The sequence below is a fragment of the Leguminivora glycinivorella genome, chromosome 9, assembly GCF_023078275.1.
Source record: "Leguminivora glycinivorella isolate SPB_JAAS2020 chromosome 9, LegGlyc_1.1, whole genome shotgun sequence".
NCBI lineage: Eukaryota > Metazoa > Arthropoda > Insecta > Lepidoptera > Tortricidae > Leguminivora > Leguminivora glycinivorella.
This window is the reverse complement of record NC_062979.1, coordinates 14,378,705-14,401,966: the sequence shown is the minus strand read 5'-3', so window position 1 is coordinate 14,401,966 and position 23,262 is coordinate 14,378,705. Positions and strand designations below refer to the sequence as shown.

Genomic DNA, 23,262 nt, shown 5'->3' with positions numbered 1-23,262 from the left:
AGTTCCTTAATCATTTTCATCTTCACAACTTATATGATATGGCATCACAGATTTCACGGATCAAGAAAAAGGTGGTGTTTTTTTTTTAAATCTTATTTATTTTATAAGCCATACATCTAGTTTGATTAAGTCGGCCGAAAAAAAAAACCGGCCAAGAGCGTGTCGGACCACGCTCAGTGGTAGGGTTCCGTAGTTTTCCGTATTTTTCTCAAAAACTACTGAACCTATCAAGTTCAAAACTATTTTCCTAGAAAGTCTTTATAAAGTTCTACTTTTGTGATTTTTTTTATATTTTTGAAACATATGGTTCAAAAGTTAGAGGGGGGGGGGACACTTTTTTTCCTTTAGCAGCGATTATTTCCGAAAATATTAATATTATCAAAAAACGATCTTAGTAAACCCCTATTAATTTTTAGATACCTATCTAACAATATATCACACGTTGGGGATGGAATGAAAAAAAAATCAGTCCCCTCTTTACATGTACCCTAACTAAACATTTTTTTCCATTTTTTATTTTACCACTTTGTCAGCGTGATTGATGTACATATTGGTACCAAATTTCAACTTTCTAGTGCTAACGGTTACTGAGATTATCCGCGGACGGATGGACGGACAGACAGACATGGCGAAACTATAAAGGTTCCTAGTTGACTACGGAACCCTAAAAAGGTGGTGTTTCCGGACCGACATTCCAACCCTCAAAAAATAAAAGGTATTCTCATCTTACCGACGCTACACACAATTACACTTACACACAACCTCCCTGTTGTTGCGGGGATCTTGTGTTGTCACTTTTTCATTCCTACAATGTCTTATTAGACCGTACCGTGAAGTCAATACAAACTTCAGACAACAGAACTATAGTAACAAATGGATGTAAGTAACAATTATTAAACTTGTGAAACATTTTATACCAGGAAAAAGTTATAAAAACAAACCTCATTTTGACATCGTACAGAAACAGTGCTAAACAGATACAAAATTGTGCCTATCTCAATTTACATAATTATCTAAATGTATTTTTGATACAAGTTTTAAAACGTAACAAATATTATACCCGTTTTTACACAAACACGATAGACTAGATCTATGTCTGGTTATAACCAGATAGATTTAGACAAAATCTAAGCAAAAAAAAATATTAATTCGGTAATTTGTAAAGGTAGCCTTGAAAGATATTTACGCATACCGTCATTAGTAAGGTCAAATACGAATTGCAAATATCTGCCAGCACGTTGACTCGGTCAATAGTAAGGTCAGTGTCAATGTTGTTTTGGCAAAATGCTATTTTTTTCACCAATTAATCGATGTGGCATGGATGTCGATAAAATATTGTTCATTTTAATAAGCATAATTTTTTAGTTGTCATTTCGTTCTTTAAAATTAATTTGTTTAAAAAACATTTTTGTTATCAGCAGACATCGCAACTTTTCCAGAAATTTTGGTGCAGCATTGTCGCTTTATAGGATCGCTTGATCGCATCGGACATATGCCAGCTGAAATAGTTAATTAGGATAAATAACAATAATATGAGCCTTAATTCTCCACACTACTCTATACTTAGAACACACATGTACGAATTCCTTTATTTCTACCATGCTGCTCCGAAATTGCTGGAAAAATTACAATGTCTGGTTATCAGTCGATTGCTCACGCACACGGTGCTATTTATGTTATTCTAAATAAAATAATTAATATTTTTTATAAATATTGAGCTTTATTATTTCACGGCGACGGCAAGCAGCGCACGTGAGAACTTGAGAATTTGCTTCTTATTGGCCCCGTGCAACGCAGTAGCCAACCGTTAATGACATATCACTAGAAGGAAAAAATTTGACGAGCTATTAAACTTCCACGCTTATTTATTAGTTTTTTAGCAACATCAATTATTCTGGCAAAAGGTCGTCGTAGGGGACTTGGGTGAGGAGTTTGTCCAGGTTTTGGACTACGGCCGCGCTGAGAGACTGACAGATGGACGGGCCCACGTCGGCCACGATCTCCCGCCACATTTCGTTCAGGAACCGGTTCACTTGATCACCTGTAAAAGCAAAAAGATTATAATTATAGGTAATAAACAAAGCGATACAAACCTTCAGCAAATGAAAATAAAAGTAAACTTATTTTTTATCAAGCAGAAAATTCGAAATTGCTGGACTCGAATTCAATTTTTCCTTTTCTTTAGAAATATGTTGTAATAAATATGTGCTTGGATTTCCATTGGCATTTGGCATTAAATTAATTACCGAACAAAAGATCTGTTATTGTCAGAACATTGCAGGACTCTTAGGAATCGATGCAATTTGTAAAATTTTGTAACAACATAGTATTCATGTCGTACCTACTCATTTATTTATCAGCGATGTAAATAAACAATCTAAATAATGTTTACAAAAGCAACCGCAATGTAAACACCTTTCCATGGGAACAAAGAATAGGTGTAATAATAATAACAGAGTGTGCGTTAAATTACGTTGTTTTCGTAAATAAATCCTTTGAAACGCAATGTTTGAACACAACAGTTGATGCCTACTGAATAAAACCACCAATGTTTTGTTTGCACCGCCGCTGGTAAACACTAATAGTTAGAAACAGAGACATGTAAATAAGATAGATTACACACTAAACTATGATACCGTAGTGGTAGTAGTAGTAGTAGTAATACACTTTATTGTACAAAGATAAGAACACACACAGTAAAGAAAAAAGAACACACACATCATTTGTACAAAGGCGAACTTATACCATTAAGGGATTTCTTCCAGTTAACCTTTGGTTAACTGGAAGAAATCCAGTGTGGTTTGGTTAGTGGTTTGTAGATTTGTTTAATTCTTCCGGCAAAATGCACCAAAGCAGGAATTACATGATATTTACTATAATTATAATGCAATTGAATGAATTTGGACGGAATAAACGAGAGAGGAAAGCCAAAGATCAGGTTGATGGAATGTGTGACAGGTGATATGAAATGGAAGCAAGTGAATGATGAGATGACGGGCGATAAAGAGCTATAGGAGACGAAGGCATGCTGCGTTGATATCAAATTAATGGGCAGATGATTTTCCATAATGATATAAGTAGAATGTCATAGAATGCCGGTATACGCAAAGCGTGACAACAAAACTGATTAGGCAAAGTGGTACTCGTTTCGGTGCAAACGATACGATACTGGCTCTATCACACCAATGTGGAAGACGGAAGAGCGATAGAGAGAAATATATAAGGTACGCTGCAGAGCGCCAAAGATTGTCATTTTGGTTATACCGACAGTTCTTATTATTCCTATAATATATTTTTTTATTCTCACGTATCTGACTTAATCCCTACAATATCTATCGCCAATTAACTAAACTCACACGCAAACTCGTTGTTTTGTCCATCAGTACGCCCACTTTGTTCATAAATTGTCCAATTTTACTGTTATCGGTTTTCAAATGTTGCCGAGCGACTATGAATCATAAATCGCGCCCTTTTTAGGGTTCCGTACCTCAAAGAGGAAAAACGGAACCCTTATAGGATCACTCGCGTGTCTGTCTGTCCCTCTGTCACAGCCGATTTCTCCGAAACTACTGGACCGATTTACTTGAAATTTGGCACACGTATGTAAACCTGTGGCCCAAAGACGGACATGTAATATAATCAAATGAAATTAAACGAAATTTAATCATTAGGGGCACTTTTGGGGGGTAAAATTGAAAATTAAAAATCAAAGTTATTAGAACTATATTGTGATACATATCAAATGAAAGAGCATTTTATAAGCATTTCAAATATATTTTTTTATAGTTTTTATTTTGGTAATTTAGAAGTTATTTAAGAAAAATTACCATTCCCCCCCCTTATCTCCGAAACTACTTAGCGTAAAATTTTCAAAAAAATACACGAGATAGCCCTCTACCTGTAGATTACAGGAAAACCTATTAGAAATCTACAGTCAAGCGTAAGTCGGACTTAAGAGAAAAAAACTCAAATTGAGATTTTCACTCACTGCCGCTGCAAGTATACTTACTAAATGTTTTGAAATTTTGTGAGCGCCATGGACAGGTAGAAAGAAATTCATTTCTGTTTAGAAATTGTTAAAAATTTTAATCATTTGCCAAAATGACTTAAGTTCCTACTAAAAAAGAGGCGCTTAAGACTGTTTAGAACTGCACTGACCATAATATTGCCCTAATAGGTCCAAAAAATGGTGTATATATACTAAAACAAAAAAATTGTGCCACCGACAACCAAAATCTGAAGTCTATTTGCTCTATCTCTTATAGTTTCCAAAATATACGCAAAATCTTTAAAGTACAAATCTAGTGTACGTTGCTATCACATGTCGTCAGGCGCTCATGACCTTTTTGTATGGAAATGTCGAAATCCGACTCGCACTTTACCGATTTTCATAGAAAGTTGTGTTTTATTATAGTTTTGAAGGAGCTTTCTTGTTTTTAACCACCAACGCAAAAACGACGGAGTGTTATAATAATAATAGGTTTGACGCTTGACATGTCTGTCTGGCATCATAGCTCCCGAACGAATCAATCGATTTTGATTTAGTTTTTAATGTTTAAGGTGAATTCGTCGAGATTTTTTTTTGTACCACGTAGGTGGCAAACATGCATACGGTCCGCCTGATGGAAAGCGGTCACTGTTACATATGGACGCCTGCCACTCAAGGAGTGGCACACGTGCGTTGCCGAGTCGACTCATTAGAAACTTGTACAAACCTGTACTTAGAAGGGGCCTGGGTGCCGACGACTTAAAGGACCGAAGGAAGGAGGAGGAAGGAAGGAGGAAGGATCTATTGTCCTAATTACTTCCGTAGGTCCTCCAGTTGCGATACAGGCTGCCAACATTTTAATTACACTTTGTGCATTTTAATCTTTCGGGTCGCATGACCACGCCGTTGATAGTTCATAATTAATGGGAAAATACTTGAACAGGCATCCACGACTACTTTCCTAGGTTTAAAGATTGATCAGGGCTTAAACTGGGACCAGCAAGTAGATAAACCGTGTGGTAGTCGGGGCAGTGCGTGCTTTGCCTTAGGTCGAGTTGCAAAGTCTGTGGCTCCAGAAGTAGCCCGGACATGCTATTTCGCCACTGTCCATTTATTAATACAGTACGTTGCGGAGGTCTAGTCTGGGGATGTTGTCCTGAATGGGAGAGGGTCTTTCGCTTTCAGAAACGAGCTGTCAGGATCGTTGCTCAGGTACCTGTAGACAGTAGACACTCCGGCCAAAGAACTCTTTAAAAAATAAGAATCCTTAAGCTAGGAACACACTACGCGGACGTCCGTCGTAAATCGACCGCGGACGGGGATCTGGACAATGAATATACACTTAACCGTGCAAACTATCGGTGGCCTTGAGCGCATGGACGTCCGTTCGAAATCTGGCTCCCTGGATGTTTTGTTCCGTGCACACTGTTCGGTCGCGGTCGCGGTCGATTTACGACGGACGTCCGCGTAGTATGTTCCTAGCTTTACACTCATTACACTGCCTGCAATTAAATAGTTATCATGCAGGTAGCCATTTATGTAAGAGAGAACTTGGCAGCATACAAAACCAGGGGCGGCTCACTCCGCGATTCTATCGCCGCGCTACAAGTACATATCAGCGGCCGCGAGTTCGCGGCCCATTCATTGGCGACGACCTTCGCGCGGCGCAATAATAGTTATTTGTATAATAGTTATTTGAAGAATCATGAACTTGCGAGTTATTTATAGAATCCTGAACTTGCGAGTTTTTTAACACACGAGAAGTAAAATACATTTGCACCCGAGTGTAACACAAAACTTTTCCCCTCACTGTAGCGAGGAAACTACAACGCAAGAAATGCGTTTATCACTGCTTCCAGTAGTTCCACAGGTGGTAAATGATCTTTATTACTAGATTCACCTACTTTTATCAATTTTAAAGCAGTTCATTTGAATTTATTCAAGGTCAAATTACTTTACCCACTCACTAGTGGGTAAAATGCGTTTTTACCCGCTGGTACTGAAGGACAAAACACGTGTTTCCGAGCTAGTGAGGGGAAAAATTCAATGTTGGCTGCTCGCGTGCGGTCCGTTTGTTAATGTAGGTAAGAATTTAGAATGGCATCATTTTGTGAACATCAAAGGAGCCTTCCGTACTTGTACTATTATACATAATATATTCTGTGACAAAACTAATAACATGTGTTCCAAGTACAACATTCGAAATGCCGGAAAGTTAGTAGGTATCGACCGTAAATTGGCGAAATCCAATTTACGGTCAAATTAACACATGTGATGGACCCTGCCGTCTATAATAAATTGCCGTATGATGAATATGTGGTTGAAGCGCCTAGTGTGTCGAACTTTAAGTACCTATCGCTTAAAAAATTGGCTGGTCGAGCACCCGTTCTACACTAATGACAATTTTTTTATTACCTAATTAGAAAAATATTTTTGTGCATTTTTTATGTGAATATTGCCTAACTTTTTGTAATTTTAATCTTCTGTCTATTTATTTTCTAAGTATTATTGCTGTATAAATATTATTTTTTTAAATCAAATCTTGATGTGTAAAATGGCGTTACAAATATGAATAAATGAATATGAGTATAAGTAGTATAATTATTTTAACCATTGAAAGTTTGTACGGAACCCTCGGTGGGCGAGTCCAACTCGCACTTGGCCGGTTTTTTTACCGAAAACCGATTTCTCGCCTATTTATCACATGACCAAGTTACTTTTGTAATATTGTTACGATTCATTTCACGTTTTTCTGGAATTTTCTGTCGAGGTTTATTGACGAGACTTACTGACGAGGTTTATTTTGATCATTGCGATTTGCGATTTAAAAAATTGAGACATTTAACGGCAAGAGGCAGACCTTTTGTAGAATTTAGCATGTCACTGGCATACTGCAAAGTTTTTAAATAAATAAATCGATGTTAGATATGTAATCTTAGATAAAATCACTATTCGTTTAGATGAAACAACTACCAAGGTACCATATACCTTCTCGAATTAAGTCATTTTATAATTAAAATACAAAAAAGTTAATATTCTTTCCACGTTTAAGGAAAACGGTGACAGCAATCTTTCACTGGCGAGACGCTAGTCATCATGGGTGAAATATTTGAAACGGGAGGTCACAGACCGAGTGAACTGTTATGACGGATGGGTGTTCAGAAATGTACTACTGTTCACCAACGTACCGACCTGGCCCAAGGACAATCTTTCACGCTATATGGCAATCAAAACGCAGTATGGATCTGTTACGACTACGACAGCCGGCCTAGCTAAAATGACAATCGTTGACGCTAGACGCCGATCGAAACGCCGCTCGCAGCCTGGCTGTAATGTTTCCAGTCTTTAGGCACTAGTCCCACCAAAACGAGTAAGCTATCACCAAAACGGTATCCAACGCCAACAAACTGTCTCACAGTTTGGCGAAAATTTAATTTAAAGTACTATGTAACTGTGTTTTTTTTTCTTTAAATAAATTAAAAAATTAAATTAAAAAAAATTTATTTCTGGCAGACGGTGACTCGTCCCCACAAGATGGGCTCCCAAAAAAAGCAACATCCAAGATGGCTCAAGGGCAACACCGGTGTGAGAACTCAAGGGTGTCGAGAGGTGTACACCACTTTCTGCCCAGTGGCTGCCAAGCCACTGTACCAACTCGCGTCTTCTACCCTACCCCTGGAGCATTTCACTTCTACCCCTGGAGCATGTAGATGTAGCCCTAACGACTCCACTCTGGACGGCCAGCCAAGGCAAGCCAGAGGTAGAGAGTCCTGTCCCACCCACCCACCGTACAGGTAACAGAACTCCCCAGGAGCACTCGGGTACGTGGGGTCGCTGTCCAACAGCTCGCCACAAGCTGCCCTGCGTTGACTGATAGCACTGATAAAACCAGTGGGCGGCTACGAACTATAACTCGCCCGCGCTATCATCGCGTCTCTTTTACTTACACGGGAGCGACTATCTTTTGTTCGTTTTTATAGCCGGTAGCAGCTCATAGCTTACTCGCTCTTGGTGGGACCAGTGCCTTACTGTGGTGCTTACATTGTACTAACTGACGCGACCACGCGATAATGCGACCGCAACCCATTCATTATTTTGACAGACGTAAAGGCAATACGACAAAACCAAATGTGTGTAGACAAGTTCGATTACGTTCCATAGCGTATTTAATTCCTCTATTGCTCTTCTATTTTAGATCTATACTCCCAATTGAATTTCGTTCACCACGGAGCGGTAAGAATTGTGAGTTTGGCTGGGCCTGCATTTGCGGACGCATTGATAGATAGGCAATTATGAAAAATGGTTGTTTATTTATTACCTGCGATAATATATTACACATGTGACATAATTGACATGTGTTTTGTTTAATTGTAGGTACCTATATAAATATTCATCCTGTGTGAGTAAATAATTGCTAACGACTAAATAAAAGTTCTGTACCTATATAGTATAGCATAATTATGCTAATTCCCCGTGTGGTGACGGGTTAAGAGCGTTATAACATTTCGGCGTCGGGCGAAATTAGGTATTTTACCCGCCGCGCGAGCCCAATATGCCGACCCTTTCTAGCACGTCTTATCACTCGCTCGCACTACAATAATGGACAAAACAATCTTGATCCTTCCTATGGAATTTTGATAACAACCACAATCTACTATCTCGATATAAACTTTTGATTTCTAATAAACATTATTTTGTACGAAAAGACTAGAATATAGCGCAAAATAATATTAATTACGTTAAAATTTATTTAAAAATTTAAAGTAATAATTATAAACTGTGATCATATTTAAGTAGATCCCATCCCAAATGTTTGCTTTTGTTATATGATAAGTATTAGAGTAAAGTATATATTAATATGATGATAAAATAAGTCAAATATAATTCTCATTACTTCAAGGTGTTACTCAGGGTCTGATGATGGAGAGAGATTGTGGTCACCAAAAATCAACTCGCATATTTGAATAACATAAAAAAACGAAGTGGTTCAGTTACATGGGTTTATTGGTACCGTACCGGTGACCACCATCTGGCTCCAACATCAGACCCTGAGTACCACCTCTTGTCAAAGGTCTTATTGAGACGATCCCAATGAGCCTAAAGACGATGTGGTTTAGTCATATGGTTCATTGGTACTGGTAACCACCATCTGTCTCCATCATCAGACCCTGAGTAGGTACCACCTCTTGTCGACGGTCTTTTTGAGACGATTTCAATGAGCCTACATACGAAGTGGTTTAGTTCCATGGTTCATTGGTACTGGTGACCACCATCTGGTCCCATCATCAGACCCTGAGTACCACCTCTTGTTAAAGGTCTTATTGAGATGAACCCAATAAGGCTAAACACAAAGTGGTTTAGTCATATGGTTCATTGGTACTGGTGACAACCATCTGTCTCCATCATCAGACCCTGAGTACCACCTCTTGTCAAAGGTCTTGTTGAGACGAACCCAACGAGCCTAAACACGAAGTCGTTTACTTACATGGTTCACTGGTACTGGTGACCACCTTCTGGCTCCATCATCAGATCCCGAGTACCACCTCTTGTCAAAGGTCTTATTGAGACGATCCCATTGAGCCTAAATACGAAGTGGTTTAGTCATATGGTTCATTGGTACTGGTGACCACCATCTGGCTCCATCATCAGACCCTGAGTACCACCTCTTGTCAAAGGTCTTGTTGAGACGAACCCAACGAGCCTAAACACGAAGTCGTTTACTTACATGGTTCACTGGTACTGGTGACCACCTTCTGGCTCCATCATCAGATCCCGAGTACCACCTCTTGTCAAAGGTCTTATTGAGACGATCCCATTGAGCCTAAATACGAAGTGGTTTAGTCATATGGTTCATTGGTACTGGTGACCACCATCTGGCTCCATCATCAGACCCTGAGTACCACCTCTTGTCAAAGGTCTTGTTGAGACGAACCCAACGAGCCTAAACACGAAGTCGTTTACTTACATGGTTCACTGGTACTGGTGACCACCTTCTGGCTCCATCATCAGATCCCGAGTACCATCTTGATGTGTCTTATCATCTTGACCGTATTGTAATTTTCGCATATTTATCATCATAACGTTGTAATACTTTAACATTCAAACATAACAAAATATTACAAAAGCAAATATTTACGGATCTAGGATCAAATTCGTTGGTCGCTGTTTACACACACACAATGCGAGGATAGCCCGTGTATAAACAAGGCGTCCGACCCACACAACGATAAATATTCTCGACGTTTGCGATGAAAACTCGGAGAGCGAAGCAACATACGTCTCACCTCCTCGAGCTCCGGCGCGGCACTGAAATCGCAGGCGTCCGTCGCCGGTAAAATAGCGACAGGAAGGCTAGTTTTCAAAAAATTGGAAAAAAATCATGATAAAATATTATAACGACAAGTGGATAACAGCAATTTAAGCACATTGTGCAGATTATTTATATACTAAAATAACTTCGATAACATGTAGATTTTCGGAGAAATGATCACTTGTTTCGATGTATTTTCAAGACAAAATTGAGTTCGTTTTACTTTCAATTTCTCAATTTCAAAGGATTAAATGATAAATATTGTTTAATGGGCCTAAAGTACAAGATATTAGGAATTTAAATTTACCGCATTTATGTGAGTGAGCTTATCAAATTGTACATAATAAGAGCTCCGAAATCTGTGCTTCACGCGGTTTTTCCTAAACGAGCATCAGAAAAAAAATCATTACTAATTGAAAAAGCATTTTCTTCCATATGTTTTTTAATAAACCGACAGTTAATTAGATTTTCTAACTGAAACAAGTACTTTTACTGTCTTTTAGTATGAGTAAAGTGTACAATTTTGCCGATAAATATTGTACATTTTACAATATGTCGCCTTTTTTTGTCATAGCGCTCTTAAGAATTTCACCACCCCCTTTCTTCCCGTGGGTGTCGTAGAAGTCGACTGTGGGATATGGGTTTAAATTGTGGCGTAGGCGAGAGGCTGGCAAACTGTCACTGCAATGTCACAATTGGGATTTCTTTCAACCCCTTTTTGCCAAGAGTGGTACTGAAACTTAGTAGTTCATGTGCTCTGCCTACCCCTTTATGGGATACAGGCGTGATTATATGTATGTATGTATGTATGCTAATGATGAAAATCATAGTTACCAATATTTTTATCATTCAACAAGTTTTCTAGCCGAAAACTAGCCTTTTCCACTTCGTATTTAATGTCGTGTTTTGTTATTTTCCAGTGAACTTTTCCATCGTCACCATCGATGTGCTCGTACCAGAAGCGGATGTGAAGATTAGCGTTTTCTGAAATTATTTAAGAAATAAGTTGTAATTAAAAAAAAACCAGAAACCTAATGTATATGTATTATATTAACAAAACAATACACTAAGGGTAAGTCCTGAGTGCGCGCTCATTTTGGTCGTGCAGCGGGGAGGAGCGAGCGGCGTGCATGTCAAACAATTAAGACGCTACGGGAGCGAAAATGCTAAAATGGAAAGGAGTCCCCCTTTCAATTTGGAAATTTCAGTTAAATATACTGGTGTTATTAACTAGATTTATTTAAAATCGAGGTTCCGCTCTCGACTGTTTCCTCCTTCAAAACTTATTTAAACGGAACGAAATTTGAGAATCTGAATAACAATGAAATAATCTGTGTCGGACCGTTTAGATTTTTTGACTAATTGTTACCGATCTTGAGTATCACACCTTTTTTTGAGCCATATTGAAAAGGCCGTTTTTAGAAATTTTTGATTGGCTCTAGCGTCTTATAAAATAAATATAGCAATAAAAATCAAAACGGTCCGACACAAATAAAAATAATAATAATCTGTGTTGAAAAAAATCATTGCTCTATTTTTAAAAACCAGGAAGGAAATAGTCGAGAGCGTTTGTATGGAGAATTGACCTGTATCGTATCGTCTTAAAGCTCATACAAGTGACCTGAGTCGACGCTGCATTAATTAGGGTGAACGCACGCCCGTCCCGCTGCTTGCTCCGCCGACCGCTCCGCTCCAAGCGTCCACTCAGGGGGGTTACCATGACGTACTAAAGACGTTCAGTTTAGGTTGAGAGAAAGGGACACAGCTTGGGCGGAGGCGGGTCCATGTGCAAGTGATAATTTGCGACCGGTCGCTCCTTGCGGTGGGTCTGTCTCTATGTCAGATACCTGTCCGGTAGCTGGCATGGTGAATGGTCTCGGGAGTAGCACAGGTTGCAGAGATCCCCGAGGCAAAACTGGTTGTGCTCCTTCCCGAGGTTACCGCCTGTTAACTGCCTGGTTCTACCGTAGAAACAGGTAAGAACGGAAACAACCAGTTGAACCTTCGTAGGGCAAGTTTTGCAAGGGAGCAGACACAAGGACCGGAAGTAGGTGTTGTCATCCGGATGACTGCACCTCCAACTGGGCCAAGTGAGTGAACCATTGTAAAACACCCTTAGTGTAATCCCAACCTATCCATATCCCTCAGATGGGTCGCAATGTTTGCCATCATGATGACGCCGCTGTAGGCTTGACTTCTTTATGAGGACGAGTCTGTAGGGGTGGGATGGTGATGGCAAACAACGATCCGTATCCCGTATAATCAGCCGTAGGCGATGACGTGGCATGTCGCAGCGGGCTTCCCATCCACAAAGAAGGATGGGAGGCGGTAGAATGCCACCCGCGTGTTTGTGCCGTGCGCGGGGACCCGTACGGGTGGAGAAGGAGATCCTGGGAGTCTAGGCGAAGCAGGGGTCTGCGGTCGTTATCCCTGTTAGGCGAAGCTCCTTTGGCTCCATATTCATCTCACACGGGCGGTCTTAGTCTAGCCAGCTAGGATCAATCGGCTGCCGTGTCCAGTCAGATGGCCACAAGGTTAGTTCTCTGGGGTGTAGGGGTCTGTAATCGGCGGAGCACGATTCACTGCGTCGGCTGAGGAGCTGACCAGGGTTTTGGCACCGTGCGGATTCACGGACAACGCATCCTGGATTACTATAGCAGACTTGGTAGCCCTAATGCTTCAATGCATTCCAAATGTGTGGCTCCGTGGTGGGTGGGGAACCAGTTTGCTGAAATTTTTCATTGTCTTTTTATGGATACAAAAGTACCTGTAACGACGGGGGAGGGGACGCCGTACCCGTACGGGATGAGGCGAAGGCGCATAGCGCAAAGGTTGCTGCACCAGCGATTAGTGGGGCTGTCTGTGACAGATCCACGAGCGTTGGCAGCGGCAACACGTGGACGTCCGCTAGGACGGGGGCCAAGCGTAGGGGCCACGGCGGAGCTGGCCATCCCAACAGCACCAACCCGTCTCTTCCCTTAGGGTTGAAGAGTGGGGGCGCAAAGCAAGCACCCCTCGGGGAGCCGACTAGCGCTGGTGCTGGGGGATGGGCCGCGGAGCAACGGCCAACTGCGGGAGGGACGTGCCGCTTCCAAATTCTGGTGGGGCGGCTCCGGGCGCCATTGACGACGCTACTGCACCCCAGGGTGTGGATGCGCAGTCGGGTGGAGGAGTAGCCCCAACCAGGAGGCAGAAGAGGCGTGCGAAGGCGCGGGCGAACCGAGACGCGCAAGAGGGGGCCGGACCCTCCACTAGTGGGGCGGGGAGGCAGGCAACTAAGAGGTCACTGGGGGCCAGTGGCGACTCTTCTCTGCTCGCTGGCGACCACAAGCGAACAAGGGTGGGGGGGACGTTCGCTGAGGTAGCGGCGAGCGAGAAGATGGCCATCGTCCCAGTGACCTTTCCAGAGGAGAAGGTGTTGTTGGAGCATAGGTCGGCCATAGTGAGCGTCCTGCTCGTGGCGTTAGACGAGGCGGCCGATACTATGCCCGACATCACGTTAGGTGCTGTCACGGGGGGTGCGCTTCACATCACCTGCGGAGGAAGCGACGCAGTGGGATGGCTCCGCTCGGTGATCGGAAGAGGAGAGATCGGCGGGCGGCGCCTGAAAGTCGTGGCTGCCAAAGATCTGCCGAAACCGGTCAAGATGGCCTGGCGTACGGCGATTGATGGCAGTCAGGACGTGGCGCTGGCTCTGCGGGTGATGCAGAGGCGCAACCCCAAACTCCGCACCGACGAGTGGAAGGTGGTCGACACCGTGATGTCGGAGCTGAACACCAGGCGCATCGTCCTGATGGACCAGGTGTCAGCTGACGTCATCAGGGAGGCCGGCTACGTTCTGCACTCGGGGCTCGACACCAGCCACTTCAAGCTCCTGGAGACGGGGAAGGAGCGTGAGCATGAAGAGGCTGGGGTGGAGCCCGGTACGGACGGGGGGAGGGGGACTCGGCGGCCGACAAGGCTGCGGGCGCCGCGGGGGCGGCGACGGGGAGGCCCCGGAGCGGGACGCGCCGCCTGGCGCTCCTGCGGAGGTGGCTGGGGACCGGTCGGAGGCGGGGGAAGTGGTGCTAGTCGGGGAGAGTCTCGCTGGGCTGCGCTGGGCCCGAGAGTCGTCACCGATCTCGTCGATGGCGGGCTCGGAGGACCTGCGCGGTCTGGAAGAACTCTACCTGGAGGGCACCACTTCGCCCATGTCCTGCGACAACACGGTCCAGGAGGTGGCCGCTGATCTCAGCACCACCAAACACTAACCGCCGTAATGGAGGGGCTAAGGTGTGTACAAATAAATTTACAACACAATAAGGCCGCCACTGCCCTTCTGGCCAGGCAGCTAAAAAGCGACAAGTTCGACATTGCCCTTATTCAGGAACCATATATTTACAAGGGAGAGATAAGAGGCTTGAATGGTACTGGCGGGACGATACTGTATATCTGCTCCGAAAGTAATATGAGGACATGTATTTATGTTAAAACCGGCATTGATGCTATGCTTCTAAATGCTTTCTGTTCCAGGGATCTGACCACGGTCAAGATCCAGAATAAAGGGGGTAAGGCACTAGTCATCTCATCAGCCTACCTTCCTTACGAGGCGGCGGATCCCATCACCACACAACTGCGGGATCTCGTCGACTACGGCAGCCGGGCGAACACTGACCTGATCATCGGCTGCGATGCGAATGCACACCACGTCATCTGGGGAAGCTCGGATGTCAACAGAAGAGGAGAGAAGGTACTGGAATTCCTGGTAAGCTCTTCACTACAACTCTTGAATAAAGGCAATGAGCCGACATTCGTCAATGCTAGGCGAGGTGAGGTCATTGATATAACGCTAGCGTCCAACAACGCAAGTAATAAAGTTAGTTCATGGCATGTCTCTGGGGAGATATCTTTATCGGACCATAGATATATATGCTTTAGGTATACCACTAAGATCAAAGTAGAAGTTATACTAAAACGGAATCCCAGGAATACCAACTGGTTATCGTTCAAGGATGACCTTAAGGCGGACCTGGGAAACCCCAATGGTAAGCTAAACTCTATTATTGACATAGAACTTGAAGCTGACAAAATAAGGCAAGCCGTCCATACGGCTTGGACAAATAACTGCCCGGAAAAGAAAATCCTGGCGAAGAAGGTACCCTGGTGGAATCCGGAGATAGCAAAACTCAGGAAAGAAACTAGGGCTGTCTTTAACGATGCCAAAAGAAGTAATGATTTTGAGCTCTACGCGCGAAAACTCACAGAGTATAGCAAGGCAGTGAGAAAAGCGAAAAGGAAAGCGTGGAAAAACCACTGCGATCAAATCGGTTCCATTCCGGAAGGCATGAGACTCACGAAGGCACTAGCCACAACGAAGTCAGTCCCACTCACCTCTATTAGAAGGAGTGATGGTGGAATGACTGAAACGGGGCTAGAGACCCTCAAGGTGATGTGTGCCACACACTTTCCAGGCTCGATAATAAATCAGAGTGTACCAGACGATGAACCAATTAGTGTTACGGAACAGTGCACTCGCACGACCAGGCATAATTGGGACACGTCGAAAAAGGTAGTAGACCACAACAAAATACAATGGGCATTATCGACATTTCAGCCATATAAAGCCCCGGGGCCAGATGGAATCTACCCCATACTACTACGAGAAGGCGCTAACGTACTTATACCCCACTTGAGTAGACTGTACAAAGCGTGTATTGCCTTCGGACATGTACCACGTGCATGGAGGTTAGTAAAGGTAACATACTTGCCCAAACCAGGCAAAGAGGATTACACAGAAGCCAAATCATATAGGCCCATCATAAGTCTATCATCATTTCTCCTTAAAACTTTGGAGAAACTGGTGGACAGACACATCAGGGATGGTCCGCTCAAGAGACATCCACTACACCGCTTGCAATGTGCATACCAGCCGGGCAAGTCCACGGAGACAGCACTACACCTGGTGACAACTAGAGCGGAGCAGGCCATAGAAAACAAAGAACTATGTCTTGCTGCATTTCTGGATGTCGAAGGTGCCTTTGATCACACCACATATGGTGCAATCAATAATGCTGCACTCAAACATGGCATAGAACCTACCATCTGCCGCTGGATAGGTAATATGTTGAACAGCCGGCTAATTAAGTCCTCCCTCATGGGGGAAGAATTACTAGCCACAGCAACAAAAGGTTGTCCACAAGGTGGGGTTCTCTCTCCGACTCTATGGAGCCTGGTAGTGAACTCACTTTTGGAAGAACTAAATAAGGGCCCAGTATATACAGTGGGTTATGCAGATGATTTAGTGATACTCATAAACGGGAAATTCCCGGGAACGGTGTCAGAAATCATGAATACAGCACTGAGGCAAGTGGAGAGGTGGTGTAACCACCAACAACTCTCCATCAATCCAGGCAAAACAGTGGTAGTACCGTTTACCAGGAAAAGGGCCCTTACTGGCATGGAGCAACTAAGGCTCTATACTACTTGAACTTGGGGGTACTTGAACTTTCCAATGAAGTGAAATATCTAGGGGTAACACTAGACAAAGAACTGAACTGGAAAAGACACGTCGAACTGACCACAGCCAAGGCACTTAGAGTGTTTGGAATGTGTAGGTCAGCTTACGGCAAAACATGGGGTTTAAACCCAAAGGTACTAAGGTGGATCTACACCATGATGGTGAGACCTATAATCCTGTACGGAAGCCTGGCCTGGTGGCCAAGGACATTACTGAGCACATGCAAGGATGTCCTCATGAAGGTACAAAGGACAGCATGCATGGCTATAACGGGTGCGTTCAGAACGACGCCAACAGCAGCATTGGAGGTACTATTGGATCTCCCGCCGCTACATCTAGTGATACAGTCTGAGGCACTGAAATCGCTACACCGGCTGGCTTTAACAGGCCTCTGGAGCGATAGCATGCCGAAGACTAAACACACAAGCATGGAATACAACAATTCTATGGGAAGGCTGATGAGTATGGGCTGCGACAAAATGCAACCGAAATTCATCTTCCACAAAAACTTCAAAACCAAAGTCCATACTAGAGCCGAATGGAAGGAGGGGCTGGAGACACCCACCCCTGATGACAACACCATCATCTGGTATACAGACGGGTCCAAGATGGCATCTGGTACGGGCGCAGGCATTTATGCAAATGACTACAGTGGTAGTATCAGCATGGGCAATTATGCCACGGTCTTCCAAGCCGAGACATATGCAATAATTGCCTGTGTACATGAGAATATAGTTAGACAAATCCAAGGTAAGACTATCTATATACTCAGCGACAGTCAAGCGGCACTCAAAGCCTTCACATCGCCCAGAGTTACCTCTAGACTGGTATTAAACGGCATCCAAGCTCTTAACAAGCTTGGAAGGCAAAACAAGGTGCAACTGGTATGGATACCGGGGCACGAAGGCTTCATTGGCAATGAAAACGCTGATGAACTTGCCAAGGCCGGATCTGAAGACAACTTCATAGGTCCGGAACCTTATGTGGGCCTTTCACAAGGAACCATCAGAATGGCTATGAAAGACCAAACAAAGGCTAGTCACCAAAAAGAGTGGGATGCCCTGGTTGGTCTGAAGCATTCAAAGCTCTTTATGCAGAGGGTAGACTCTGGATGGAGCAAAAAGCTAGGGAAGCTAGGCAAAAGACAACTCCAAATTATAACGGGGGTGTTCACAGGCCATTACGGGGTCAAAGGAATTTTGGCCAAGATGGGACACGCCGACAACACTGATTGTCGCATGTGTGGCGAAGAGGAAGAGACCGTCAGACATTTAATGTGTGAATGTCACGCCCTCGCCAGACAAAGAATGAAGAACTTTGGAGCAGGCTACCTGGCACCGAAGGACTTCAGAGAGCTACCCATGAGCCTCATCATCCGATACGTGGAGATGGTCGAGAAGCTCCTGAATAGCTGAAGGATCTTAGGATCGTAGGGGGTAATTGCACAAAAGATCCCGATGGGTCGAAGTGTATCCGTAAGGGCCCCCGCAGATTTAAGATAAGATAAGATAAGGGACACAGCTATAGCAGTTACATAGCTCCGTCCCTGTCTCTCAACCTAAACTGAACGGCTTTAGCACGTCATGATAACCCCCCAGGCCTTATATTGTCTACATACTAAGCTTGATAGAGGAGTCGCCAGCTGATTTGATAGGAATCACTAGTAGTTTTCCGCTAAGATCGTATTTGCTTGTGACGTCCAAATTCACCAAGGCATCGGCCGTTATCATCTTCTTATTGAGATCAAACCTGCAAATAAGAATCAATGGAATCAGGCGTTACTTTGTGGAAATCCATGTTAATCGTAAACTAGAGCATTCCTTTGCTAATCCGCGAATTGATAACGTGCAAATTAATCAGTGCTAACCCAAATAAGAAAGACATTTATTCCTGCAGTTTTGTGGATAATTCATTTACAGCAGCAGAATAAACCCACTTCGTTGGTACGTAACTGCTTATGGTTTATAGCTATTATTAAGTAATAATGCTATATTTTATAATATTAATTATTTATTTTATTAACACTTATATTGACCGGGATTTAAACCGTGATCCCGAGTTTCCCGTGTTCATAATGCATGCAACTGCGTTGAAATATTGGGTCCTCAATAAAAATCAAAAAGGTATTTACGGTTTATATCCCGGTCAATATAAGTCTTATGAAACGAACCGTGAATCATTTAAATCTATTATTATATTAACATATAACTGCATCTGAAAATTTGTGGCTATTTTTACATAGTTCCTGTTTTTGCAAGTTATTTAACGGAGTCTCTTTTTCGTTATATATTATTATGAAAATTATTTGTTTTCAAATATTCATCAATATCAGCCCTTTACTGCCCAATGGCTGAGGATAGGCCTCACTTACACCTACCCAATAAGTAGCTAGTTAATTTCAGTAATGACAATGCAATTTCAAAGAATTATCTCGATAGGTAGATCCAAAATCCCAGACTCAAAACACTTCTAAAGCCTGACCAGAAATATATGACTACGCGCCATCTTGCGGAATTTCATTAGAACTATTTTCTTCATACTATACTGAACTGTCAACCCATACATCAGAATAACAGCGCCCTCCTGACAATAGTCATATATTTCTGGTCAGGGGGCCGATTTTTGAATCTCGGCCATTCGATTTCGTGAAATTTGTTCAATAATATCTCCACTACTAGCGATTTAAATTCTACTAACAGAATCGAAAACGAGTGGTCATTACCACTAGTTTTAAAATTACTAGCCGTCCTTTTTCAAAAATAGCATTACGTCGTTTTCCACAGACTTCCGAATGGCGAATTCGTGCGTTCGAAATTCAAAAACCGATCCCCTGGCTTTACTAATTAGTGTAACTCGCCTTAGGGTGACTAGGGTGAGATAGATTTACTAATCTAACCCCAATTTAAGTCCAAAGCCTAATGACTTACATAACACCCAGACGCCTTGTCAATAGCCTCAAACGTATCACATTGCCCCAAATCATTTTTCACCTCATTAACCCTTCAGGCCATCGTTCAATGAATCAAGGCTTTGTGCTTAATTATTTAAACGACCTTTACTAAGGCGTTTTCATAATATTCATAATTAAAAGAGCCGGAGCTAATTGTCCGTAAGCCGTGACGTCGTTAGGCACATAGTTCGTTATTGAGCGTACCGTCAGCGTTATGAAAGGAATTTTATGAAGGGAACTGGTTAATAAGCAAATCGTTTATAGTAAACAAACTGAAACTGAATTGAGGAACTGGTAGCCGAGCCAAATATAATAGGTGAAAGCAAAGCGTGGTCTCCGTTGGCTAGATCACCTTGAAAGGATGAGTGAAGATCGGGCAGTCAAAAGAACTTACTTGGGAAGACCGAATGGACGCCGTCCTGCTGGTCACCCAAAATATCGTTGGGCGGATAGAGTGGAGGTTGACCTCCGTGAGCTCGGCTTCGGCGAAAGCTGGCGCGATACCGCTCAAGACCGAGCAAAAGTGGCGTGCTCTTGTGTTGGAGGCCAAAACTCATTTCGGGTTATCGCGCCAGTCAAGTAAGTAAGTAAGTAACCAAACTAATACTTCTTGGTTTCAAGGTTGGTTGAAAATTCTAAACATGCAGGGGTAATTTTTATAAACGGAAATATTTTCTGGTTATGACGGGCTGGCTATGTAAAATAAAATATAAAAACGTCAAATACCTATCATTATATTGTCTTCGGTTATTATCGTATCCCCACCCGACCCGACACGAAGACGCTATACCAGGCGTGATATAATATACGTGGTATATTTATTTTAAATACGCGATAAAATCCGTTTCCATAGTTTTATTTAATACATTTATTATCCAGAAATTCCAGAATACTTAAATAATTCAGTCAAAAAAATCCGCATATTTGGCATATACATAACTAGCATATATTTTGCCATATAAGTATTTTAATTTCCTGGATTAACGCACCCAGTAAACATTTAGTGAAAATTGCAAAGTAAGTCTTTTTCTAGCGGTGTTATCATGAATTTGCAGTCTTTACCCGTTATGTTAATCATAGCGGGGGCAGGAAATGTTGATGGAATTACTTGTGCATGTTTGTACAGTCTACTCTGCCTTGCTCCGAACAAATATTGGTAAAAAAAAATTACAGTCTATTACCCGTTTTGGAGTTTTGAGATGTGGCAAAAATACAAATTGTCTTCACAATAAACTCTTACTTACATACCTACTTAGGTAACGATTCGAGAAAACTAAAGTATGTGTTATAAAATCATGTCACTGCTTATATAATATATTATAATATAATATTTATTTACAAAAAGAAAGTTACAAATATTACAAATATGTATCAAGCATCAACAAAACAGGGAAATTTATCAAGTGGAGGAAGGATTGGGTAGGGCTGCGCCATCATTTAAGCCAAAGAAGTTTTTGAACGTGTTAAATTTGTATCGCGTACCCCGGATACACATGCTTGTAGCACGGATTATGGAAATTGTAATTTTTGATCTTAGCCAACCCATAACCACGCTGAGGGATCTGTCTCATCGTTCGGCGATTGCTTCACCCAGATTTCTTTCTTCACTGCTTTATCATGACAAATTGATATAACCGTAAGATACATCAATTTAGTGGTAACAAAGTTCTATGGTATTATTGGGTCACATTATTCTACCCGTGAAGAAATGAAAAACGTTTTAGATGATACGAAACTTCAAAATCGATTTCGAACAAACTAGGTTTTAGAGAGATGTCATGACAATTCAGTGTAGATTTACATACTCACTTCAAATCATCAAGTCGCAGTACTGACAGTCCGCTAAACGAGTTGTCGCTAAAGACAAGTTTCAGTCCGTTCTCATTGGGTACATAGACCGTCATCACCGGAACGAAAAGCGGGTCCAGAGGGTCTAGACCCCTGCTCGCGTCACCCATGGAGAACTGATGCAGAGAATCTCTTGCCGATTTTAGGGCACACGCGTTCAAATTGGGGTCATTTCTTGAACACGATTGTATGTACTCAGCTGAAATATAACAGAAAAAAACGATGATAACGAAGTATACATGTATACAGCAAGGTTTGTATTTAGATAAAAAAGTTGACAACACTCAGGTTTTTTCATACCATCTTAAGCGTGTCGCGTTTTTTTTTACAATTTTAAATGTTCGATTTTTTGTAGCACTGTTTAGTAAACAATACTTTTTTTTATTAATACTGATAGCTATGGTTTTTTGTGTTATTTGGGTGCCAAACTGTTGACGTATTCATACTTATATTATAAATGGAAAAGTGTGTGTGTCTGTTTGTTTGTCCGTCTTTCACGGCAAAACGGAGCGACGAATAGACGTGATTTTTTTAGGTGAAGATAGTTGAAGGGGTGGAGAGTGACATAGACTACTTTTTGTCTCTTTTTAACGCGAGCGAAGCCGCAGGAAAAAGCTAGTATGCAATATTTTACAGCAACTTTGTGCACTGGGCAGCGGAATTGCGAATTGAAACTGATCGATACATTTATTTCATTGCCTAATATGTGTATTAGGTGAGTACCTACCAGTGTTTTGATGATGAGTTCAACCAAAGCAACTACCATCATTTGAAATTAATAATCTTGTGGATTTAATTACTTACTTAATAATATTACCTACATTAAAATATTTACGAATGCCATTGACATTTAAAATTATCTAGGTAAAGTATTTATTTGTAATAAAACTTGTAATTTATACCTTAGCTATTTAACTGACCAGAATCAAGGTACACAAGTACCTATAAGTTTATTCGATGACAATAATTATGAGGAAACTTGATTTGTAAAACATATCGCATATAGCATAGAACATATCGTTGCTCGCACAACGGGTCTACAGTTGCATTTTTTAAGTCTTTCAGACTACTTTATAGGTAAGGGGGATAGAGCAGCACGCGTCAAATTTAATTAACACTTACGTAGACCCAAGCCGGTGGCAGATGCCACAACGCACAATACCAAGCACAGTGCTAGCATAGTCCCAACAGCACTTGAAGACAGGCTACGCTTCCAGTACCCTGCTACTCGGTTTTATAAACTAGTAATGTTGCAAAATTACATGTTCCAGGGCTCTCATCAACCACTCACGCCCATAAGCAAACGTAAACAATGCATGCACGAGAGCATAATACAAATGCGTTTCCAAGACTTGTTATATTCGCTGTTTATTGAGCGGTTAAAACGTGCTTATATTAATGAAGTGTAATGAAGCCTGCAGTGTATGCGCCGCACGGCATTCCGTGCGGCGCATACACTGCACGGGATTATATTGCCAATGATATATGATCGCAGAATCTCAGCGTTATCGTATTATGAGTTTATGAAGCTTAGCGACTTTATGACCCTGTGTTAAAACCACTTTTGCAGTAGACACGACACTTTATGACGTATCTGGTGACGTAGATTACTTTTAAAAATGTAATCGGGCTGCTTATACCTGATATTACGACGGATTAGATATTATTAC

General features: G+C 42.2%; 1 protein-coding gene across 1 annotated transcript; it reads right to left on the bottom strand.

Moving 5' to 3' along the window:
• Positions 1-1,689: 1,689 nt before the first annotated feature.
• On the bottom strand, positions 1,690-22,945 carry LOC125229893 (circadian clock-controlled protein daywake-like). Its single transcript, XM_048134831.1, has 5 exons — positions 22,715-22,945; positions 21,554-21,791; positions 18,413-18,543; positions 11,133-11,282; positions 1,690-2,041 (listed from the first exon to the last, which is right to left on the bottom strand). Exons 1-5 carry the CDS (start codon positions 22,770-22,772, stop codon positions 1,890-1,892), a joined length of 729 nt encoding a protein of 242 aa, XP_047990788.1. The 5' UTR covers positions 22,773-22,945; the 3' UTR covers positions 1,690-1,889.
• Positions 22,946-23,262: the final 317 nt, after the last annotated feature.

Coding starts and splice junctions, on each gene's coding strand:
- LOC125229893 (XM_048134831.1), bottom strand. CDS start 22,772: ATGCTAGCACTGTGCTTGGTATTGTGCGTTGTGGCATCTGCCACCGGC. Junction 11,283..18,412: donor CGACTCCTCTATCAAGCTTA/GTATGTAGACAA, acceptor AAATAATTTCAG/AAAACGCTAATCTTCACATC. Junction 2,042..11,132: donor GTTGAATGATAAAAATATTG/GTAACTATGATT, acceptor TTGCTTTTACAG/GTGATCAAGTGAACCGGTTC.